Source organism: Mobula hypostoma, chromosome 29, assembly GCF_963921235.1.
Source record: "Mobula hypostoma chromosome 29, sMobHyp1.1, whole genome shotgun sequence".
Taxonomy (NCBI): Eukaryota; Metazoa; Chordata; class Chondrichthyes; order Myliobatiformes; family Myliobatidae; genus Mobula; species Mobula hypostoma.
Window position 1 is genome coordinate 3,542,355 of NC_086125.1, and position 21,250 is coordinate 3,563,604.

The window sequence follows — 21,250 nt, forward strand, 5'->3', positions numbered from 1 at the left end:
ACCTTGAAACTCCAACAATACCTGAACATTATAGACAGAAGTGATTCTGCAGAAATCTTGAGCAAGACTCAGAAAAAGCTGGAGGAACTCAGCAGCTCAGGCAGAATCTATGAAGGGAAATAAAGTTGATGCTTTGGGCCTGATGAAGGGTCTCAGCCCAAATCATCAACTGTTTATCATCCTTCATAGATACTGCCTGAGTTGCTGAGTTCCTCCAGCATTTCGTGTGTGTTGCTCAATATCTGAAAATGATAGGATTTCACTCCACAGCTGGCAGACGGGGAAGAAGAGACCCAGTGATGAGGAGCCACGTGAATCACATTGATGTTGCTGTCAGTGCTGAGGTTCCTCGAGTCACAAAGCAAGTTTCTAGGGAACTTGGGATCTCTGATCTCTCACTCAGAGGATGAGAGCCTGATTAACCAGGTTAACCATGAAAAGCCAGTGCTTATAACCCCGAGGACTATTCCAGAAAGGAGGAGAGATCTGTTTACTCATCAGATTGTAAATCTTGGGAATTCTCTTTCCCACATGTCAGTGGAAGCCCGGTCAGTGATGACTAGTACATCCAATGCATAGGTCTACTTCTTTGGTCTTGTAGTTTCTCTTTTTTGTTAAAAGTTTATTCAAATAATTACATATCACAATAATTCAATCTTATATTCACTTGGAATATTGTGTATAGTTCTGGTCAGCACATTATAGGAAGACTGTGGAAGCTTTAGAGAGGATGCAGTGGACATCTACCAGAATGCCGCCTGGATTAGAAGCTATTTCTTATGAAGATAGGTTGAGTGAGCTAGGCTTTTTTATTGGAGAGAAGGAGAATAATAGGTGACTTGATAGAGGTGTTTAAGATTTCATGACATATGCTGATGATATTAAAACAGATTTGAAAAAATAGAGTGGGTAGCCAGAAACTTTTTCCCAGGGCGGCAAAGACTAATATGGGTGGCTATAACTTTAAGGAGTTTGTAGGAAAATTTAGGGGGATGTTAGAGGTATGATTTTTACACTGAAGTGGTGGGTGTATTGACCACACTGTCAGGGGTGGTGGTAGAGGCAAATACATTAGGGACATGAAAGAAACTCTTAGATAGGCATATGGATGATAGAAAAATGAAGGGCTATATGGGAGGGAAGAGTTAGATTGCTTTTGGAAAAGGTTAAAGGGTCAGTACAACATTGACAGCCAAGGAGCCTGTTGTGTGCTGTGCTGTTCTGTGCCAAGGAGTGTCGTGTGCTGTACTGTTCTGGGCTGAGGAGTGTCGTGTGCTGTACTCTTCTGGGCCGAGGAGTGTCGTGTGCTGTACTGTTCTGGGCCAAGGAGTGTCATGTGCTGTACTGTTCTGGGCTGAGGAGTGTTGTGTGCTGTACTGTTCTGTGCCGAGGAGTGTCGTGTGCTGTACTGTTCTGGGCCGAGGAGCCTGTCGTGTGCTGTACTGTTCTGGGCTGAGGAGTGTCGTGTGCTGTACTCTTCTGGGCCGAGGAGTGTCGTGTGCTGTACTGTTCTGGGCTGAGGAGTGTTGTGTGCTGTACTGTTCTGGGCCAAGGAGTGTCGTGTGCTGTACTGTTCTGGGCTGAGGAGTGTTGTGTGCTGTACTGTTCTGGGCTGAGGAGTGTTGTGTGCTGTACTGTTCTGGGCTGAGGAGTGTTGTGTGCTGTACTGTTCTGTGCCAAGGAGCCTGTCGTGTGCTGTACTGTTCTGGGCCAAGGAGCCTGTCGTGTGCTGTACTGTTCTGGGCTGAGGAGTGTCGTGTGCTGTACTGTTCTGGGCCGAGGAGCCTGTCGTGTGCTGTACTGTTCTGGCTGAGGAGTGTCGTGTGCTGTACTGTTCTGGGCTGAGGAGCCTGTTGTGTGCTGTACTGTTCTGGGCCGAGGAGTGTCGTGTGCTGTACTGTTCTGGGCTAAGGAGCCTGTCGTGTGCTGTACTGTTCTGGGCTGAGGAGTGTCGTGTGCTGTACTGTTCTGGGCCGAGGAGCCTGTCGTGTGCTGTACTGTTCTGGGCTGAGGAGTGTCGTGTGCTGTACTGTTCTGGGCCGAGGAGCCTGTTGTGTGCTGTACTGTTCTGGGCCGAGGAATGTCGTGTGCTGTACTGTTCTGGGCTGAGGAGCCTGCAGTTCTATGTTCTAACCATTTTGTATTGTCTGCAACAGTGATTTAACTCCTCACTGGACCTGTGGGACAGGCCGATTACATCTGTGGATACCATATGCTCCTTCTCCAGGGACACGCAGGTACGGGTGTAATCCCAGAGGTGGAACAGGCAGTCAGCTCAACTGCCCACCACCTGGAACGCACGAATGTCCATCTTGGCCAAGCCTGAGGAACAAACCAACCAGAAGATCACACCCTTGTGACCCATGACCCTTACCCCCCAGACCGAGTGACTGAAGATCAGGAACGTGCAGCTGAAGGGCAGCCAGGATTTGAGGAGCAGCTACTTCAGATACCTAACTAGAGGCTGCAACCTCTCACACTCCTTGGACGTGGGGTACACTGTCTCCTCCCTACTTCAAAAAGGGAACGTACCAGCCTAAGACCCCTGTGTATCTAGATCTGAAATCCCCAAAGGAACAACTCGTGCATCCAATGCACATACCATTAACAATGCCGTATTTTGTGGCATGTTCTAGATTACAGGAAGCTAGGGATAGCACTGATAAAATAGATGACAAGAGGGGCTGAGTGGCCTATTCTTGCTCCAACAATCATTCCTGTATACTCACCACTGGGATTCCATTATTTGCCTGAATGCTTCTTCACAGCTTTCCCTCATGTTGGATTGGTTTTCCAGTGCGTCATTGGCCGGGCACTTGTTCGGGTCAACTTCGTAATTTTCCTCAGGATTATAGAGCCTTATCACAAAGTCTCCTGTAAACGGTATTGCAGGAGGTAAAAGTCAGCAGTATCCAGCACCCGCTGTCTAAAACCGAGACTGACGTTTGTCAGGGAAATATAATACTTCAATAATTCTCCAGTATTTTAATACACCCTCTCTCTTATCCTCTTTACAGAGTTGTAGGCTAAATGAGCGAGCGAGGGCAGGTTAGGCAGAGCATAACGGGACAGCTGGGGGTACGAGGCACAACAGATGCCGCAGTCCAGTGCAACAACGATCAGCTGGGGTTACACGGACAGTCGAGCGGTCTCATGGGGTCAAAGGAATTATTGATACCTCAGATTAATGTCCTGCATCAGGACCAGCAGATTGTTTGTTATATAAAGTTCAAAGTAAATATGTTATCAATGTACGTATATGTCACCATATATTATCTTGAGATTAACTTTCTTGAAGTCATTTACAGAAATTAAAGAAATACTTAGAATTTATGAATTGAGAAGCAAAAGTGAACTGATTACAAGAGTGTGGAGAACAGATTAATCTTACTGCAGGTGTTAGGTTGTTGGTGAAATTATACCAGAAGCAACACTCACAAAGTGCTGGAGCAAGTGTTGGTCGGGCAGTATCTATGAAAGGGAATAAAGAGTCTATATTCTGTGCCCAGACCCTTCACCAGGACTTAGGAGTCTTGATGAAGTGTCTCTGTCTGAAATGCCATCTGTTTATTCTCTTGTACAGATGCTGCCTGACTTGCAGAGTCGCAGAGTTCCTCCAGCACTGTGTGTGTTTTGGTGTGTGTGTGTGTGTGTGTGTGTGTGTGTGTGTGAGTGTGTGTGTATGTGTGTGTGTGTGTGTGTGTGTGTGTGTGTGTGTGGTGTGTGTGAGTGCGTGTGTATGTGTGTGTGTGTGTGAGTGTATGGTGTGTGTGTGTGTTTGTATGTGGTGTGTGCGTGCGTGTGTCTGTGTGTGTGTGTGTGGTGTGGGTGTCTGTGTGTGTGTGAGCGTGTGTGAGTGTGAGTGTGTCTGTGTGTGAGTGTGTGTGTGTGTGGTGTGTGTGTGTGGTGTGTGAGTGCGAGTGTGTCTGTGTGTGTGAGTGTGTGTGAGTGTGAGTGTGAGTGTGTCTGTGTGTGTGGTGTGTGTGTGGTGTGTGTGTGTGTGAGTGCGAGTGTGAGTGTGAGTGTGTGAGTGTGTGTGTGGTGTGTGTGTGAGTGCAAGTGTGAGTGCGTGTGAGTGTGTGTGTGTGTGTCTGTGTGAGTGTGAGTGTGTCTGTGTGTGTGTGTGTGAGTGTGTGTGTGAGTGTGTCTGTGTGAGTGTGAGTGTGTCTGTGTGTGTGTGTGTGTGAGTGTGTGTGTGAGTGTGTCTGTGTCAGTGTGAGTGTGTGTGTGAGTGTGTGAGTGTGAGTGTGTGTGTGAGTGTGTGTGTGTGTGTGTGTGTGTGTGTGTGTGAGTGTGTGTGTGAGTGTGTCTGTGTCAGTGTGAGTGTGTGTGTGTGTGTGTGTGAGTGTGTCTGTGTGAGTGTGAGTCTGTGTGTGTGTGTGTGTCTGTGTGTGTGTGTGTGTGTGTGTGTGTGTGTGTGTGTGTGTCTGTGTGTGTGTGTGTGTGTGTGTGTGTGTGTGTGTGTGTGTTGCTCTGGATGCTCAGTATCTGCAGAATCTGCTCTATCTATTATCCCTGAAGTTTTGTGTGCCATTTTGCTCTCTGTACCTAAAGAAGGATAAGTGAGCTATTTCTGACTTCCATTCCTGAGAACTGTTCCTGAACCTAACTTTTCGTGAGTTGGGAGTGAACAACAATTATGTGAGAGAGGATGACGGAAACAGCGGTGACAGGACAGCAAACGGCACAGGAAGAGCAGCTACCAGACAACCTCACTGACTCAGTGAACTTGTCTACTCACCACATCCAACTCTGCCTGGCTCCGGCCAGAGCCCAGATGTTGTGGCTTGGGGAAAGCTGGTGGGAGAGAAGACATGGGGGAATGTCACGTTCCCACTCAGCTCTTCACTCTCTCCGCAGCAGAGCCACAGAGAGTGGTCAACCTGTGCCTTCCTGAAATCCACAACCATTGCTTTCATTTTGTCCACAGTGAGACTCCGGCTGTTGTTCTTGTATCATGTAACCAGCCTTTCTACCTCCTTTCTGTATGCCGGCCCATCATTGTTGCTGAGGAGGCCAACCACTGTAGTATCGTCAGTGAGCTTGACGATGGGGTTCAGCTGGATCTGGCAGTGCAGTCATAAGTCAGCGGTGTTAACAGTGGCAGGCTCAGCATACAGCCTGGGGGGGTGGGGGGGGGCACCAGTGCTCAGCGTGATGGAGCTTGAGATGTTGCTCCCAACTCAAACTGACTGAGCCTTTTTTGTCAAGAAGTCCAAGCTCCAATTACAGAGAGGGGTGCTGAGTCCCAAAGACGACAGCTTGCCCACCAGCTTCTGTGGGATAATCGTGCTAAACACTGAGCTGAAGTCTACGAACAGCATTCTGGTATGTGAGGCATTGTTTTCCAGGTGGGACAGGATGGAGTGGAGAGTCAAGGCTGTGGCATCATCAGTGGACAGGTCTGAGCAGGAGCTGAACTAGAAAGGATCCATTGTAGCTGGAAGGTGGGATTCTATATAATCCATTATCAGCTGCTCAGTGCCACTGGGCAGAAATCGTTGAGGCCAGTTACCATCACTCCCTTGTGCACCAGATTGATGATGGTTGCCTTGAAGCCTGCAAGAACAGTGGACTGTTTCAAAAGGAGGTATAAAAGATATCTGTTAAGACCTCTGAGGCCACACAGTTCCTCAGCACCTGACCAGGTATATTGTCCAGCTATAAGCAAATCTGCAGATGCTGGAAATCCAAAGCGACACAAACAATATGCCGGGGGGACTCAGCAGGTCAGGCAGCATCTATGGAAAAGAGTAAACAGTCGACGTTTTGGGCCAAGACCCCTTTGTCACAACCACGGATTCAGCAGCACAGTAGATATAGCAATTACACTTGTGAATTTGCACGTGTTGGCTAATTATTATTTAATTGTGATAGTATTTAACTCCATACTTCTTGTCGTAGTGCTTGTCAAGACTTGGACAGAGCACAGCAACACTTCACTGCCTGTTTGCATCGGGCCTTCCCTGAGAAATTGGACTGTCAAGTCAACTGACTCTGAAGACTAGCGGTAATTGTTAAATGTTTAGATGTTCTTTTCAGCTGCAGTGTAGGCTTCGTTTTCCATTTGAGGGTTTTAGTTAACAGCCCTGAATGGCCAAGCATTTATTGTTTTCTTTTCCCTTTAACACTGTTCGCATTAAAGTCTGTGAACTATCAACCTGCTTCAGTGTGTCTCACTCCGCACTTGGGCCATATCCGAACCTGATAACATCTTTCATCAGGACTAGAAAAAAAGATGAGAAGTCAGAGTAAGAAGATGGGGGGAGTGGAGGAAGAAGTACAAGGTAGTATGCGACAGGTGAAACCTGGAGCGGGGGAGGGCGTGAAGTAAAGTTGATTGGTGAAAGAGATAAAGGGATGGAGGAGAGGGAATCTGTTAGAAGAGGGTAAAGACCAGGGAAGAAAGGAAAGGGAAGGGCAAGGAGCACCAGAAGGAGGTGATGGGCAGGTAAGGAGATGAGAAGAGAGCGGAAAACAAGGATGGGGGAATGGTGAAGAAGAGAGAGGACATTTACTGGAGATTGCCTGGTAATTGTCCAGCCAGTGGCATATCGAAGGTATGGCAGGTACCCTGGGCGCCACTTGAAGGGGGGTATTACAGAGCAATTTCTATTAAAGTCAGACAAGCCATCCTCGGATAGTGAAAAAATAATTTTCTTCAGATGTATGATCTATCTTTAATTATCATGGGTGAGAAGCACTAGGATGGCCTTATTTCAGAGCATTGTGTAAGAAGACCATGAAATTTTTCTTCATGAAGGAAAGTGGAGCTGAAGGACGGAAGAGACGAAAGTTGGAGGCAGAGGAAGCCAAGAAGTTGAGCAAGTTCTTCATGCCCTTCTTTGAAAAGCCCGGAACAAGTAGTTCGACGCGTTCCATGGAGTCGCCTGCACCTGCTACAAGTTTGTTAGAATCTGAAGGTGGATCAAGTACAAATGTGTCACAAGCCGAGGAGGAAGTCAAGTCAGATAAATCCGAGTATGACGAGATTAAGAGTGAGTCTGCCACAGAGAACGTGGACATGACAGGAGGGGAAGACGATGGTGGTGGTGGTGATGTTGAGTTTATTGATGAGGTTGAACCTGACGACACTGAACCTAGTGAACTGGATGGTGTCAAAGAGCCTCGAACCGACATACCAGAGGTGATTGAACAGCATGACATTGGATTTTTGAAGTCCAACAAGGATACTGGAAAAGCAATTCTGCCTGATGCGTTGAGAACAGAAATAATAAATCTGAGTTCGAAGTACTTCCAGAACAGTGAGGGGTCTTTCCTACCAACAAATAACGGCTCAATGAACAAAATTTAGTTCAAGAGGAAATTGGGAAATGGTCATGGTGAGGAAGTGACTTGCTCATGGCTGGTCTATTCCCCTTCTAAAAAGTCTGCATTTTGTATCTGTTGTCTTCTCTATTCCCGGTCAGACCATCAATCCTCATTGGAGCAGGGAAGTGGATTCAACCAGTGGAAAGCACCTGAAAGGATTAGTGTTCATGAAAATGCCAAGAATCATGGGGAATGCTTCACACAGTGGAAAGAAATGGAAAGAAATTTAGCTGGAAACAGAGGAGTTATTGACGTGGTATTTCAGTCACAGATTGAGAAGGAAAAGCAGAAGTGGCCTGATGTCTTGACGAGAATCCTTCACCGCATAAAATCCCTTGCGACTCAGAACCTGGCTTTGTGAAGACACAGGGAGTCACTTCAGCTAGACTATGACTCCAATGTGGGAAATTTCCTTGGTTTACTGAAACTACTGGCCATCTTTGACCCTGTCATAAAAGAACACCTCACTCATTTGGAAAGTCTTTTCTTTCACGGGGTGTCCAGAACGAATTCATCCACATGATGCCATCCACTGTTCACCAGAGTTTACCGAGAAGCATTCATAAAGCCAAGTACTATGGTCTCATGTTTGACTTGACTCCTGTTCAGGCACACCGTGAGCAGATGTCGGAAGTAGTGAAACATGTGGAAGTTGGTTTTGAGAGGAAAACAGTCTGTATTAGAGAGTCCTTCCTCGGTTTTATCCAGATAAGCCAGAAGGATGCTGAGAGCTTGGTTGAAGACATCTTGAAACAGCTAAAGAAAGATGAAATGGAGCTACAAGAATGTCGGTCACAGTGCTATGACAACGCTGCTGTGATGGCTGGACACAGAAGTGGTGTTCATCAAAGAATAAGTGAGAAAAACAACCTGGCAGTGTTTGTGAATTGCGAAAATTACTCACTCAACTTGGTGGGTGTACATGCAGCCAAGCAGGATACAATTTTTTGGAACCATTGAAGCTCTCTATGTGTTTTTCTCTCGTTCAACACAGCACTGGGAAAAACTCAAAAACACCGTGCCTGTGGTTGTTAAGTCAGAGTCTGAAACCAGGTGGAGTGCAAGGACAGAAGCAGGGAAGCCCGTCAACAAGTACCTTGAGGAGATACTTCAAGTTCTCCAGGACATGACAGACAATGAAAACGAGACCAGTGACACAAGAAGTGATGCAAGGCAGCTGCACAACAGCATGTTGAGTTACGATTTTCTGATTTTGCTAGGATTTTGGAATGAAGCACTCATTCGCATTGACCGTATTCAAAAGAGGCTGCAGGATCCTAGCATGAACTTCCACAATGCTGCCCTGGGTTTGAAAGCCCTCCGGGATCATTTTTATGATGAAAGAGAAGTGTTGGTCAGTGAGTCTCTCGAAGGAGTTGTTCTCTGTCAAGAATGGAATATTGAAGTTGAAAGACGTCAGAGACGAAAGAAACGAATGGCTGATGAGAACTCGAGAGACGTTGGGTTAACAGCTGAGGAGGAAATGGAAAGAGTCATGAAGGGAATGCTCAACCACCTTCACAGAGAAATGGATGAAAGTTTCACTCGTTTGCACAACACTGACGCTAAATTTGGGTTCCTTCTCGATGTCGAGGGACTGTGTTACGGCACCGACAGTAGCAACCTAAAGAGAAGTGCGAAAATTTGGACCAATTGTACAGCTCTGATGTTGATGGACAGCAGCTATATGAAGAAATTTTGGATTGCAGAATGTTGCTATCAAAACGGGTCAACATGAAAATATCAAGACCTTGAAGAGCTTCTTGAATTTATTGTTCAGTATGGAGAAGAAACGTCTTCCCAAATCTTCACATTGCTATTCAGATAATGCTAACCATCGCAGTTTCCATCGCCAGCTGTGAGAGATCATTCAGCAAGTTAAAACTAATACTTTCGTATTTGAGAGCCTCCATGGGTCAAGGCAGACTCTGTGATCTTGCTCTGCTGAGTGTAGAAAGAGAAGAAACTGAAAAAGCTGACTTTGATCACATCATAGACCAATTTGCATCAGTGAAAGCAAGGAAGGTGCAGTTATAATTTTCATGTAGTGCCTTAATTTGTTAATTAAAAGATTATCGAGCTTGACTTGTATTTTTGAGCTGATATTATGGTAAAGTTATCTAAAAGATGGGTGTCAGATGTTTGGACATTTCAGTGCTTGCCATTGGCGCTATTTTCCGTAGATACGCCCGTGTCCAGCCACATAGCTTTGTGTGGGTTTACCCTTACAAAGGTGAAAAACAAACAAGTTGTCATTGTAAAGATGTTTTAGTCCTTTTAGATCAGGAGCTACAGGAAGTAACTACGGTCAGACCTTGTCAAAAGCCATACTAAAATCCATATAGGCAACATTAACAGCTCTACCTTCATCAATCATCCTTGTCACCTCATCAAGAAAATCAATCAAGTTTGCTTGTCCTTTGCACTGCCCCAATGCACTGATGTGATAAAGTGATCTGTATGAATGGCAGGCAAAAGTTTTTCACTCTCGCAGAAAGTCTGCAGATACTGGAAATCCAGAGTAACACACACCAAATGCTGGAGGAACTCAGCAGGTCAGGCAGCATCTATGGAAATGAATAAACTGTCGATGTTTCAAGCCAAGACTCTTCATCCAGACTGAGAAGGAAGGGGGAAGATGCCAGAATGAAAAGATGAGGGAAGGGGAAGGAGGCTAGCTGGAAGGTGATAGGTGAAGCCAGATAGATGGGAAAGGTCTGTTACGAGAATACACATAAAATTAAGATGTTTGCTGGCCTGGGCTAGCATCAGTGGCATCAGCAGTTGGTCTGCCACCTGCCCTCAGGGGAAGGAGAGATAAGGAACAATGGAGCAGCGTCTGGAGATGTGTAATGAAGGGATGTGGGAGGAAGAGCTGTCTGGAGCGGCTCCCCCCTTTGAACCCTGAACTGTTTGAAGTGATGGACAGGCGATACCACAGCAGGGGTATAAAAAGGGACAGGTTCGCTAAGACAGACACACACGCCACCCGAGGTAACGAGACCCTGGAAGCGGTGCGCCTCTCACGAGTGGTGAGAAGTATCGGACAACGCACAGGGTGGAAAGGTACGATCAGCGGGAACCCGGTGTGTGTCCGCCCTTGCCTGGGTGCCGGGTTCACTGCAGAGGATCGACCGCATCTGGAGGAGGGGTCACAGTCGGTGACCTCAGGTGACATCACCAAGGACCCGCCCAAATGCTGTTTGTGAGCCATCCCGCTGGTCTGTGAGTGAAGCAGTGTTCTGAATGATCAGTTGTTCCTATTCTGTCTCTCTTCCCCCACCTTGTCCATCGCCATGGAAACGATTACTGCGAACTGAACTACAAACTGGACTGAACTTTGAGTCATTTTGAAATTGGTCATTTACCCCTAGACAACGATAGAGCTTGATTGATGCTGTTATCTTAATTCTGTGCACATGTGTGGTTATCATTGTTGAATTGTTGCATTTATTATCCTTTCGATTACTGTGTTGCTTGTTTCTTTAATAAAACTTTCTTAGTTCTAGTACTCCAGACTCCAACTGAGTGATCCATTTCTGCTGGTTTGGCAACCCAGTTACGGGGTACGTAACATAAGTGGGGTTCTCATCCGCGATTTTGAACGCTAAATTTGGGACGGAGTAAATTGATTGGGTTAAAATTCCCGAAAGAAAGAAAAGACAAACAGCAGAAATGGAGGTTGAGGAATTTATAAAGGCGCCGACCTTGGAGGCATTAGAGGATGCCAGGAAATCGGAATTGATAGCTGTGGCCAAACGGGTGAATCTTGCCAAGGTGAAGTCGACAATGAGGAGAGAGGAGATACACAGAGCTATTGTAGAGCACTATGTATCTAAAGGTGTGTTTCCCCAAGGTGAGCTGGGGGTGGTGTCTATTGAAAAACCTGCTGGAGACGCGGTACAGGTACAACTTGAAAAACTGAGACTCGAGCACGAGTTCCGGGTACGGCAGTTAGAACACGAAGAGAAGCAGTTAGAAAGGCAGGAGAGAGAGTTAGAAAGGCGGGAGAAAGAGAGAGAGTTAGAAAGGCGGGAGAAAGAGAGAGAGTTAGAAAGGCGGGAGAGAGAGAAAGAGGTAGAAAGGCAAGAGAGAGAAAGACAGTTGGAGAGAGAGGAGAAACAGAGGGAAAGGGAATTTGAGCTGGAGAAGTTAAAGATAAGGGCCGAGCAGGGGCTCGTGCCGAACCAAGGTGGAGGGTTCCGGGCGACCCAGGAGGTTAGGCTGGTTCCCCCATTTGACGATACCGATGTGGATCGGTACTTTCTCCATTTCGAAAAAGTGGCCATAAGTCAGGAATGGCCGAGGGATAAGTGGGTTGTCTTACTTCAGAGTGTACTGAAAGGGAAAGCCCAACAAGCTTACTCCGCTTTATCCGCGGAAGATGCCCAGAAGTATGAGGTGGTGAAGGAGGCCATCCTCAGGATTTATGAGTTGGTCCCGGAGGCATACCGGCAGAGGTTCCGGAATGCGAGGAAGCGGTGGGACCGCACGTATTTAGAGTTTGCCCGTGAGATGCAAACATATTGTGAGCGTTGGTGCGCCTCGAAGGGGGTAGAGGGGGATTATGACAGACTGCTGCAGCTGATTCTGATTGAGCAGTTTAAAGGTTGTGTCCCTGAGGGTATGAGACCCTACCTCGATGAGAAAGAGGCAGCCACGTTAGCCGCAACTGCTAAGTTAGCGGATGAGTATGCGTTGACGCATAAAATGAAGTTTGCCCCGAGTAAAGGCTACCAGAAGGGTAGTCAGGACGGAGGGGAGAGTCCGCCGGAAAAGTCAGAAAGTAAGCCGGGGACTAGTGAAAAGGATAAGGTAGACCGGGAGCAGTCTGGTAGGAAGTCTCCTGGGGTCGTCTGTTATAATTGTGGGAAAGTCGGACACTTTGCGTCCAGGTGCTTTGCCCCAAGGAAGGAGACGGGGAAAGGAAAAGCGGAAATTTTGAATGGCTGTATCGAGCTGTTAAGCGAACCGCTAGGGAAGGACAGGTCTGAAAAAGTCCAGGAAGGGCGCGAGAGGTTTATCTCGGCCGGACTGGTGTCAGTGAAGGAGAGGTTAAAACCAGTTCCAGTGCGGATCTGGAGAGACACGGGAGCGTGTCAGTCATTGATATTGAAGAGTGTATTAGAGTTTAGCTCAGAGACCCAGACTGGGGAGGTAGAGGTCAAAGGTGTTGGGGAAGGGACAGAGTCAGTCCCTTTGCACCAGATACATTTACAGAGCAACCTGGTCTCTGGACTAGTCACGATCGGGGTGAGGTCCGAATTACCGATGAAAGACGTGGAAGTCTTGCTCGGTAATGACATCGCCGGAGGAATCGTGTTCCCAGTCGTGAGATTGACGGGTCAGCCTGCCAGCATGGAGGCCCCGCCCACGATGGTGAATTTGGCTGAAACATTTCTGCCAACCTTGTATGAGACGGGGTGTAGTGAGATAAGAGGTAGTGAGGGAGCTGGGACGGACGTAGCAGTAGCCAGGAAAGAATTTGTGCAGACGCAGGAGCGAGACGAGGGGCTGATGGTTTTTGCCGAGACCGCTCTCTCTGACACAGCCTTGACAAGCTATTGTGCGGAGGAGGAAGTGCTAAGGAAGAAAGGGAAATCAAGTACAGTACCCGCAGATGAGGAATGGGGGGTGGTGCAAAAGAGTTATGGGGATGAGGTTTTTAACATGGCCCACGAGGTACCCCCCGGTGGACATTTTGCGGTGCTGGAGGAAACAGTTGGTGGAATCATGAAAGAGATTTACCGGCTGCCCAGGGGGAAAAATGTTATTGATCATGACCGACGCGAACTGAGACGGTCACCGGTTTTTGATATGCTAACAAACCTGGTCGGTGTTAGCGTGGAAATCAATGAAGCTAGGGGCCCCCTGCTAAGAGGAAAAAACCATTTTGAAAAGATTAGGATGGGATCGGTCAGATGGGAGAAGGCTATTGTTTTGGCCAGGTCTACTGATAAGGTCTCTCCCTTAATCCCCGAAGGAGTAATTAAACGACTCGCACCCATGTGTTTGATTGTCCCGAGGAAATGCAAAGAACTGGGACGTTGGGTTATGTCTGTTACAATAGGGCAGCCAAGTAAACAACACCCATATTTTTTGAGTAATTCAGTGACTAAAGGGCTGATGAACACAGAGGTGTGTATTGGCAATTTAATACGGCTGTCTGAAGCCAGTTTGATAGTGAACCTTGAAAAAAATGAATTCGGCCACACGAGAGTCACTTACCTGGGAATTGTGGTGACACAGGGGCAGCTGGCAGTGATGCAAGCTACAGTGCAGGCTATCGTTGACCTCCCAACCCCGACAGACAAGAGGGCCCTCAGAAGGCTTTTGGAGATGGTGGGGTACTGCAGGAAGTTTTGCAATAACTCTGCGGTCAATACCCGTCCCCCTCCTACTAAGCCCTTGCGAGAGAAAATTGAGTCGGAATGGGACGACCCTTGTTATTGTGGTCCGGGACAAAACCAAATGAGAGGTTACATTGGTCGCAATTCATCAGTGTTTTTGGCCACTATGAAGTTTGCTGAGTTGGAGCCTGGTCTAAGGGATTATTAATAACACGTGTAAAAGGAACAGAAAATGTGATGACTGTCTGTCAAGGTGTTGACAGCTTCAAATTCTCTGTATTAGCTAAATAACTGTTAAAGATGTATATTGTGTATGTATCAGATAATGTAGTCATGTTTGTAATTTTTACCTCCCGGTAAAAATCCTTAAAGGGGGGAAGTGTTACGAGAATACACATAAAATTAAGATGTTTGCTGGCCTGGGCTAGCATCAGTGGCATCAGCAGTTGGTCTGCCACCTGCCCTCAGGGGAAGGAGAGATAAGGAACAATGGAGCAGCGTCTGGAGATGTGTAATGAAGGGATGTGAGAGGAAGAGCTGTCTGGAGCGGCTCCCCCCTTTGAACCCTGAACTGTTTGAAGTGATGGACAGGCGATACCCCAGCAGGGGTATAAAAAGGGACAGGTTCGCTAAGACAGACACACACGCCACCCGAGGTAACGAGACCCTGGAAGCGGTGCGCCTCTCACGAGTGGTGAGAAGTATCGGACAACGCACAGGGTGGAAAGGTACGATCAGCGGGAACCCGGTGTGTGTCCGCCCTTGCCTGGGTGCCGGGTTCACTGCAGAGGATCGACCGCATCTGGAGGAGGGGTCACAGTCGGTGACCTCAGGTGACATCACCAAGGACCCGCCCAAATGCTGTTTGTGAGCCATCCCGCTGGTCTGTGAGTGAAGCAGTGTTCTGAATGATCAGTTGTTCCTATTCTGTCTCTCTTCCCCCACCTTGTCCATCGCCATGGAAACGATTACTGCGAACTGAACTACAAACTGGACTGAACTTTGAGTCATTTTGAAATTGGTCATTTACCCCTAGACAACGATAGAGCTTGATTGATGCTGTTATCTTAATTCTGTGCACATGTGTGGTTATCATTGTTGAATTGTTGCATTTATTATCCTTTCGATTACTGTGTTGCTTGTTTCTTTAATAAAACTTTCTTAGTTCTAGTACTCCAGACTCCAACTGAGTGATCCATTTCTGCTGGTTTGGCAACCCAGTTACGGGGTACGTAACAGGTCAAAGGCTGAAGAAGTAGGAATCTGACTTTAGGAAATAGGGAAGGAGGAAGGGACCCAATGGGAGATATGCAGATGAGAAGAGGTAAAAGATCAGAGTGAGGAGGGGGAGAGATTTTGTTTTATATTGAAGGAGTAATTGATATTCATTCCATCAGTTTGGAGGCTACCCAGAAAGAATATAAGCTATTGCTGCTCCACCCTGAGAGTGGCCTCACCTTGGCACGAGAGGAGATCATGGATCAACATATCGGAACGGGAACTGGATTTCACTGTATGTTTCAATGTAATCTGAATTTGAATCATTGTCAGAAGATCTGCATTGGCTCAAAAAAGCAGTTCAGCACCATCTTCTGAAGAGCATTTATGGATAGACAATAAATACTGGTGAAGACACCAATGCTCACATCCAAAAAACGAAAATGGCAAAAGAGGTTGAAAAGTACGGCTGGTTCTTGCTGCTCTTTCTAATGTTCTTCCCACAAGGGCGGAGATAGCAGAAGATATTGCTGCTCTGTGTCTGACCAGTAGATGGCAGCAGTGAGATACATTTTGCTGTACTGTATCCTCCATCCGGGCCCAATCTTCACTCATTTCTTAAAGAGACTTTGCAGACTTCCTCCAATGGTTCGTTTGTTGCTGCAGATCCCAGAACCTATAGTCTTTTATGTCTTCACTTTAATACTCTTCTATAAAGTCTCTTTGAGTCCCACTTTGTAGACATTTTTCACCTTCCTCTGCAAGGAGTTCTGTAAGACTCTCTCTGACTACTCCTCTAATGTGATTTATACCAGCTGTCCCCCCCACTTCTATTCTCTCAAACTTGATGAAGGGTCTCAGCACAGATTTTCACTGTCCATTTCCTCCCACAAATTCTGCCTGACTCGCTAAGTTCCTTTTTGTTCTATAAATTCACGGTTGCCACTGTTGGCAGTATCCTCCCCACTAACGAGGACACTTTCAAAAGGCAGTGCCTCAAGGAGGCTGCATCCATCAGTAAGGCCCCTTAGCCACCTGGGTTATGGCTCCTTCTCATTACTACCACCAGAAAGGAGCTACAGGAGACTAAGACACACACTTAACATTTTAGGAACAACTTCTTTCCCTCCACCATCAAATTTCTAATTTCATGAACACTATCTCTTTTGCTCATTTATTTATTTAGTTTTCTATTGTAAATTTATAATAATTAAGTCTTGCACTGTACCGCTGCCATGAAACAACAAATATCACAGCAAACGTCAGCGATAATAAACCTGATTCTGATTCTGAAATTCACTTACAGGGTACGTGTCACCGGCAAGGCCGGCATTTAATGCCTATCCCTAAAGTGGTAATGAACTTAGACTGCTGTTATCCATGTGGCAAATGTTCTCCAATGGATTAGTTGGTGGGGGAGCTCCTGAGACACAGCAATAATCAGCATACAGTGACATAACACTAAACCAGAATGTTTCATTACTTGGTAGTGACTTCGTAAAGTAGAGATGGAAATTTGGATAAAATACACATTTGAATAATGTCCTAGAATTGTCCAACCATGTAAAGGCTATGGAAAAGTATTGAGTGCATTGGCCAATGATGGGTAGACGGTTGGAGTTTACGTGAAGGAATCTACAAGGATACACCTGATCACGAAAGAACAAGGAAGAGCATGGCTCAAAGCCACTCTTAATCTTACCAAGTGTTTCCACCAGGTACTTCTGTCCCACCAGCTTCATGTACTCATCGATGGCTTTAGTGGTCAAGGTATTTTCCCTGAAGAGAACAGAATGGTTTTCCTCACAGCGGTCAACCTCTGCAATCCCCGACTTAATGAGGAATTCCTAGAGAGTCACGGCAAAGACAGAAAGGGTAAATATTTGTCATGATCCCTTGTCTTCCATGCCAGTGGCATCGTCTGTGCAATTTCCTGCTCCTGGGAGGTAAGGGGGCTGACCCAGTAAATACCCTCGAGGCAGCAGTAGTTAACTGGACAGAAGAGGAATCAAGCATTATAAGAATCAGAAATTGTTGAATTTCAGGTCTTATCATCTATGATTTATTGAGGGATTGAAGGGCCAAATAGCCTGCTCGTGCTTGCAGAGCATCTGAATCAGGAATAGGTCATTAGGTCATCGATCGTGCTCTGCCATTGGATAAGATCATGACTAATCTGTCTGTAACCTCAAATTTGCACTTTTGGCTACATTGATGGCTCTGGGCCTACACTCACTTGAGATGAGATGAATTAAGAGGGGGAGCTCATTGGAGTGTACCAAGTATTGAAAGACCTAGATAGAGTGGACTTGGAGAAATGTTTCCAGTGGTGGGAATGTCTAGGACCAGAGTGCATAGCCTCAGAATACCAAGATATCTGTTTAGAACAGAGGTAATGAGGAACTTATTTACCCAGACGGTACTGCTCCCACTTTGATACAATGGTTCTCTCAGGTGATGCTATATCTTAGTTTGGAGAAAATCAGAAGTCGAACTTTCAATCCTCGATTTGACTTTGAGAAAAGGTGGGGGGTTCTTTTGCCCGCTACTATCATCTGATTTCAGTTAATTAAGATGATTTCCTTCTGATTCTTGTTTAAATGGATTTGAGTTGGCGGATTGATGTTTTTCTTTTATGGAAGCTTGTATGGCGTACTGCTCCGGGGTTGTGCTCCCAATGGGGTTTTTTTTTTCATTTTTTTTTGTTAGCAGGGTTTTTTTTGTAGGAGTTCTTTTTTTCCTATTTTCTTTTTTCCCAAAAAAATAAAAAAACATAAAATTAGAAAATTAGAATCTGTGGAACTCATTGCCAAAGTTGGCCACAGAAGCCGAGTCATTGAATTTGTTTAAAGCGGAGGTTGACAGGTTCTTCGTTAGTAAGGGTGTCAGGGATTGCGAGGAAAGGGCAGAAAATTGGGAGTGAGAGGGAAAATTAATCGGCCATGATGGAATGCGGAGCAGAATCAATGGGCCAATGGCCTAATTTTGCTGCTACGTCTCAAACAAGAGACAATCTGCAGATGCTGGAAATTCGAGCAACACACAGAATGTTGGAGGAACTCAGTAGATCAGACAGCATCTCTGTCAAAGAGTACGGTTGATGTTTCAGGCTGAAAACCTTTGACGGGAAACCTTTTGAAGAGTCCTGCCGAAAGGTTTTGGCACAAAATGTTGACTGTACTTTTTTCCCCATAGATGTTGCCTGCCCTGCTGAGTTCCTCCAGAATTTTGTGTGTGTTGTTACTATGTCTGATGGGCATTTACTAGCTGTGGCAATCTTGTCTAAATCTCTAGGACACCAGGTTCCTTGGCACTTCAGGTCTCTGCAATCTCTCACCATTTTGACAACATGCTTGATTTATTTTTCTCTGTTAAAAATGGACAATTTCAAATTTTCCGACATCAGTGGCCGACAAACTACTGATGGCAGAGTTTGTAAGCATTTGGAGAAGTGTAGTCTGATTGGGATAGTCAGCATGGTTTTGTGAGGGACAGGTCATGCCTCACGAGCCTGGCTGAATTCTTTGAGGACGTAACAAAGCACATTGACGAAGGCAGAGTGGCAGAAGTAGTGTATATGGATTTTAGTAAGGTGCTTGACAAGGTTACCAGGGTAGGTTCATTCAAAAAATCGAGAGGCACGGATCCGTTGAAATTTAGCTGTGTGGATTTGGAATTGGCCTGCCCACAGTTGGCAGACAGTGGTAGTAAACGGAACGTATTCTGCCTGGACGTCTGTGGCTAGTGGTTTTTCACGGGATTCTGTTCTGGCACCCCTGCTTTTTGTCATTTTTATAAATTACTTGGACAAGGAATTGGAAAGGTGGGTTAGTAAGTTTGCAGATTTATTTGTGGATGGTGTGGAAGGTTGTCATAGGTTACAATAGGACATTGGTAGGATGCAGAGATGGGCTGAGAAGTGGCAGATACAGTTCCATCCAGAAAAGAGTTCAGTGATTCGCTTTGAAGGTCAAACAAAGACAGAGCACAAGGTTAATGGCAGGTTTTCCAGCAGTGTGGGGGATCTAAGGGATTTTGGGGTACATGTCCATTGATCTCTCAAAGTTGCTACACAAGTTGATAGGGTGGTTAAGAAGATGTATGGTGTGTTGGCCTTCATTAGTTGGGGAATTGAGTTCAAGACTCATGAGATAATGTTGCAATACTGTTCTATGTTCTACATGTACTGAGATATAGTGAAATGTTTTTTATACATCCACTGGGTCCCCTTTATCCACATCACATCCTTTTCTTTTAAGAACCTCTATCTATTCTGTACATTATGATACATTTGGCCCAAGGAATTTAACATACCACTATTATGTCAAGATATGCCAAGGACCGTAGTTGTGGCCATGAGTTATAGCAGCAGAGACAAAGCTCAACATACCTTGGCTTTGCCAACACTTTGTAGGACATGAACCAATGCTGAGGCTATCTCTTCCTTCTCCTTCACCTTCAGGTCTGGTTCCAGCACAGTGCACAGGGTGGTATGTTTACAGATCAGGTACTCCGCAAACTCCTTGTAAAGTACCATGGGCAAGACCTTGATATTCTGGTAACGCAGGCTGAGCCTGATCGTTGGCATGACCACCTTGCCCTTGTTAAGGGTCTGGATATTGATGCTGTGCCACTTCTCCACGTGTTGGCGCCCCGTGACCTCTGCGAGCGGGATGGTGACAGAGCCGAGGGCACTCATCTCCTTTCTCTTCTTATCCTCATCCCTGAAGAGGTGCAGGGTGACTTCCCTGATGGGGGGAAGGTTGTTGAACTCGAAGTGCTCCCCCCAGAACAGCTCCTTGGCATTAACCTTGCTGGTTGTACGGGCGTAGAGGGAGCCATCGAGATGCAGCTCACAGAAGTACTTCTTCCTGGGTGTCAGGTCTTTAACTTCGTTCACCCACAGGCTCAGCATGTTCTCCACTCTCTCACAGTTGTCCTGGGAGGGAAAAGAGGGGAAAAACATCAAGGTAGTTCAAAAGGCTTCAAAGTTTAAAGAAAATTCATCAGCAAAGTACATAGACTACCCTGAGAGTCATTTTCTTGTGGACATTCACAGTAAATACAAAGAAACACGTTAGAATCAATGAAAACCTACACACAAGACAGACAACAATTAATGTGCAGAGATAACAAACTGCAGATAGTAAAGGAAAAAACATGGTAACAATAATAATAATAATAATAAATAAGCAATAAGTATCAAGAACATGGGGCAAAGAGTCATTGAAGGTGAGTCCACAGGTTGTGGGAGCATCTCAGTGATGGGGCAAGTGAAGTTGAGTGAAATTATCTTCTTTGGTTCAAGAGCTTGATGGTTAAGGGGTAGTAACTGTTCCTGAACCTGCTGGTGTGAATCGTGACGCTCCGGTACTTTCTTCTAGATGGCAGCAATGAGAAAAGAACACGTTCTGGGTGGTAGGGCCCCTGATTATGGCTGTTGCTTTCCAAATCAGCCATGATTGGATGGAAGAACAGACTTGATGAGTCAAATTGCCTAATGGTCTCATGGTCTCTCCTTGGAGTGTAGGAGACTGAGGGGTGGCTTTATGGAGATATATAAGAGATAAGGTGGATGGTCACCATCCTTTTCCCAGAGAAGGAGAATCCAAATTAGGGGGATATAAATTTAAATTAACAAGGAAAAAATTTAAAGGGGAACTGAAGGGAAAGATTTTTCACACCGGTGAATTTATGGAATGACGTACCAGAAAATTCTATAGAGATGGGTAACGCTACAATGCTTAAAAGGCACTTGGACAGATGCATGGACAGGAATGGTTTAGAGCAGGGGTTCCCAACCTGGGACCAATGACCCCTCAGTTACTGGCAGGGATACATGGCATAAAAAAGGTGGGGAACTCCTGCTTTAGAAGGTTATTCAACAACCACAGGAAAACAGGACTAGCTTAGGTAAATATCTTGGTCAGCAGGGTTAGGTTGATGGCCCATTTCCATCTGATATAACTTAATGAGTGCCTGACCTACTGAGCATTTCCTGATACAAGGTCTAGACCCTAAACATTGACAATTCCTTCCTCTTCCCTGAGCCACCACTCCACCCCCCCCACCAGAGATGCTGTCTGACCCATTGACGTCCTGCAGAAGATTGTTTGTTGCTGCTTATTCAAGCATCCACATTCTGCCAAATATTCCTTTGTTCTGAGTTCTCCAGCATCCACAGTCTGCCAAACATTCCTTTGTTCTGAGTTCTCCAGCATCCACAGTCTGCCGAACATTCCTTTGTTCTGAGTTCCTTCAACATCCATGTCTGCCAAACATTTCTTTCTGGTTCATATCAGGGCTGAGCAATTCAGACTGCCAGGATTTTTATCCTCTTCGTATATTCT

At 46.0% G+C, this 21,250-nt stretch overlaps 1 protein-coding gene across 3 annotated transcripts in view; it reads right to left on the reverse strand.

The window, feature by feature from the left end:
* LOC134339312 (ras GTPase-activating protein nGAP-like) overlaps positions 1-21,250 on the reverse strand; it is a 133,155-nt gene that overhangs the window by 18,964 nt on the left and 92,941 nt on the right. For all 3 annotated transcript variants that reach the window (XM_063035706.1, XM_063035709.1, XM_063035707.1), the window contains 3 exons: positions 19,291-19,839; positions 16,603-16,747; positions 2,730-2,874 (listed from right to left, as the gene is read on the reverse strand). In XM_063035706.1, coding sequence (XP_062891776.1) covers positions 2,730-2,874; positions 16,603-16,747; positions 19,291-19,839 — 839 coding nt within the window. The remainder of the gene's footprint in view (positions 1-2,729; positions 2,875-16,602; positions 16,748-19,290; positions 19,840-21,250) is intronic.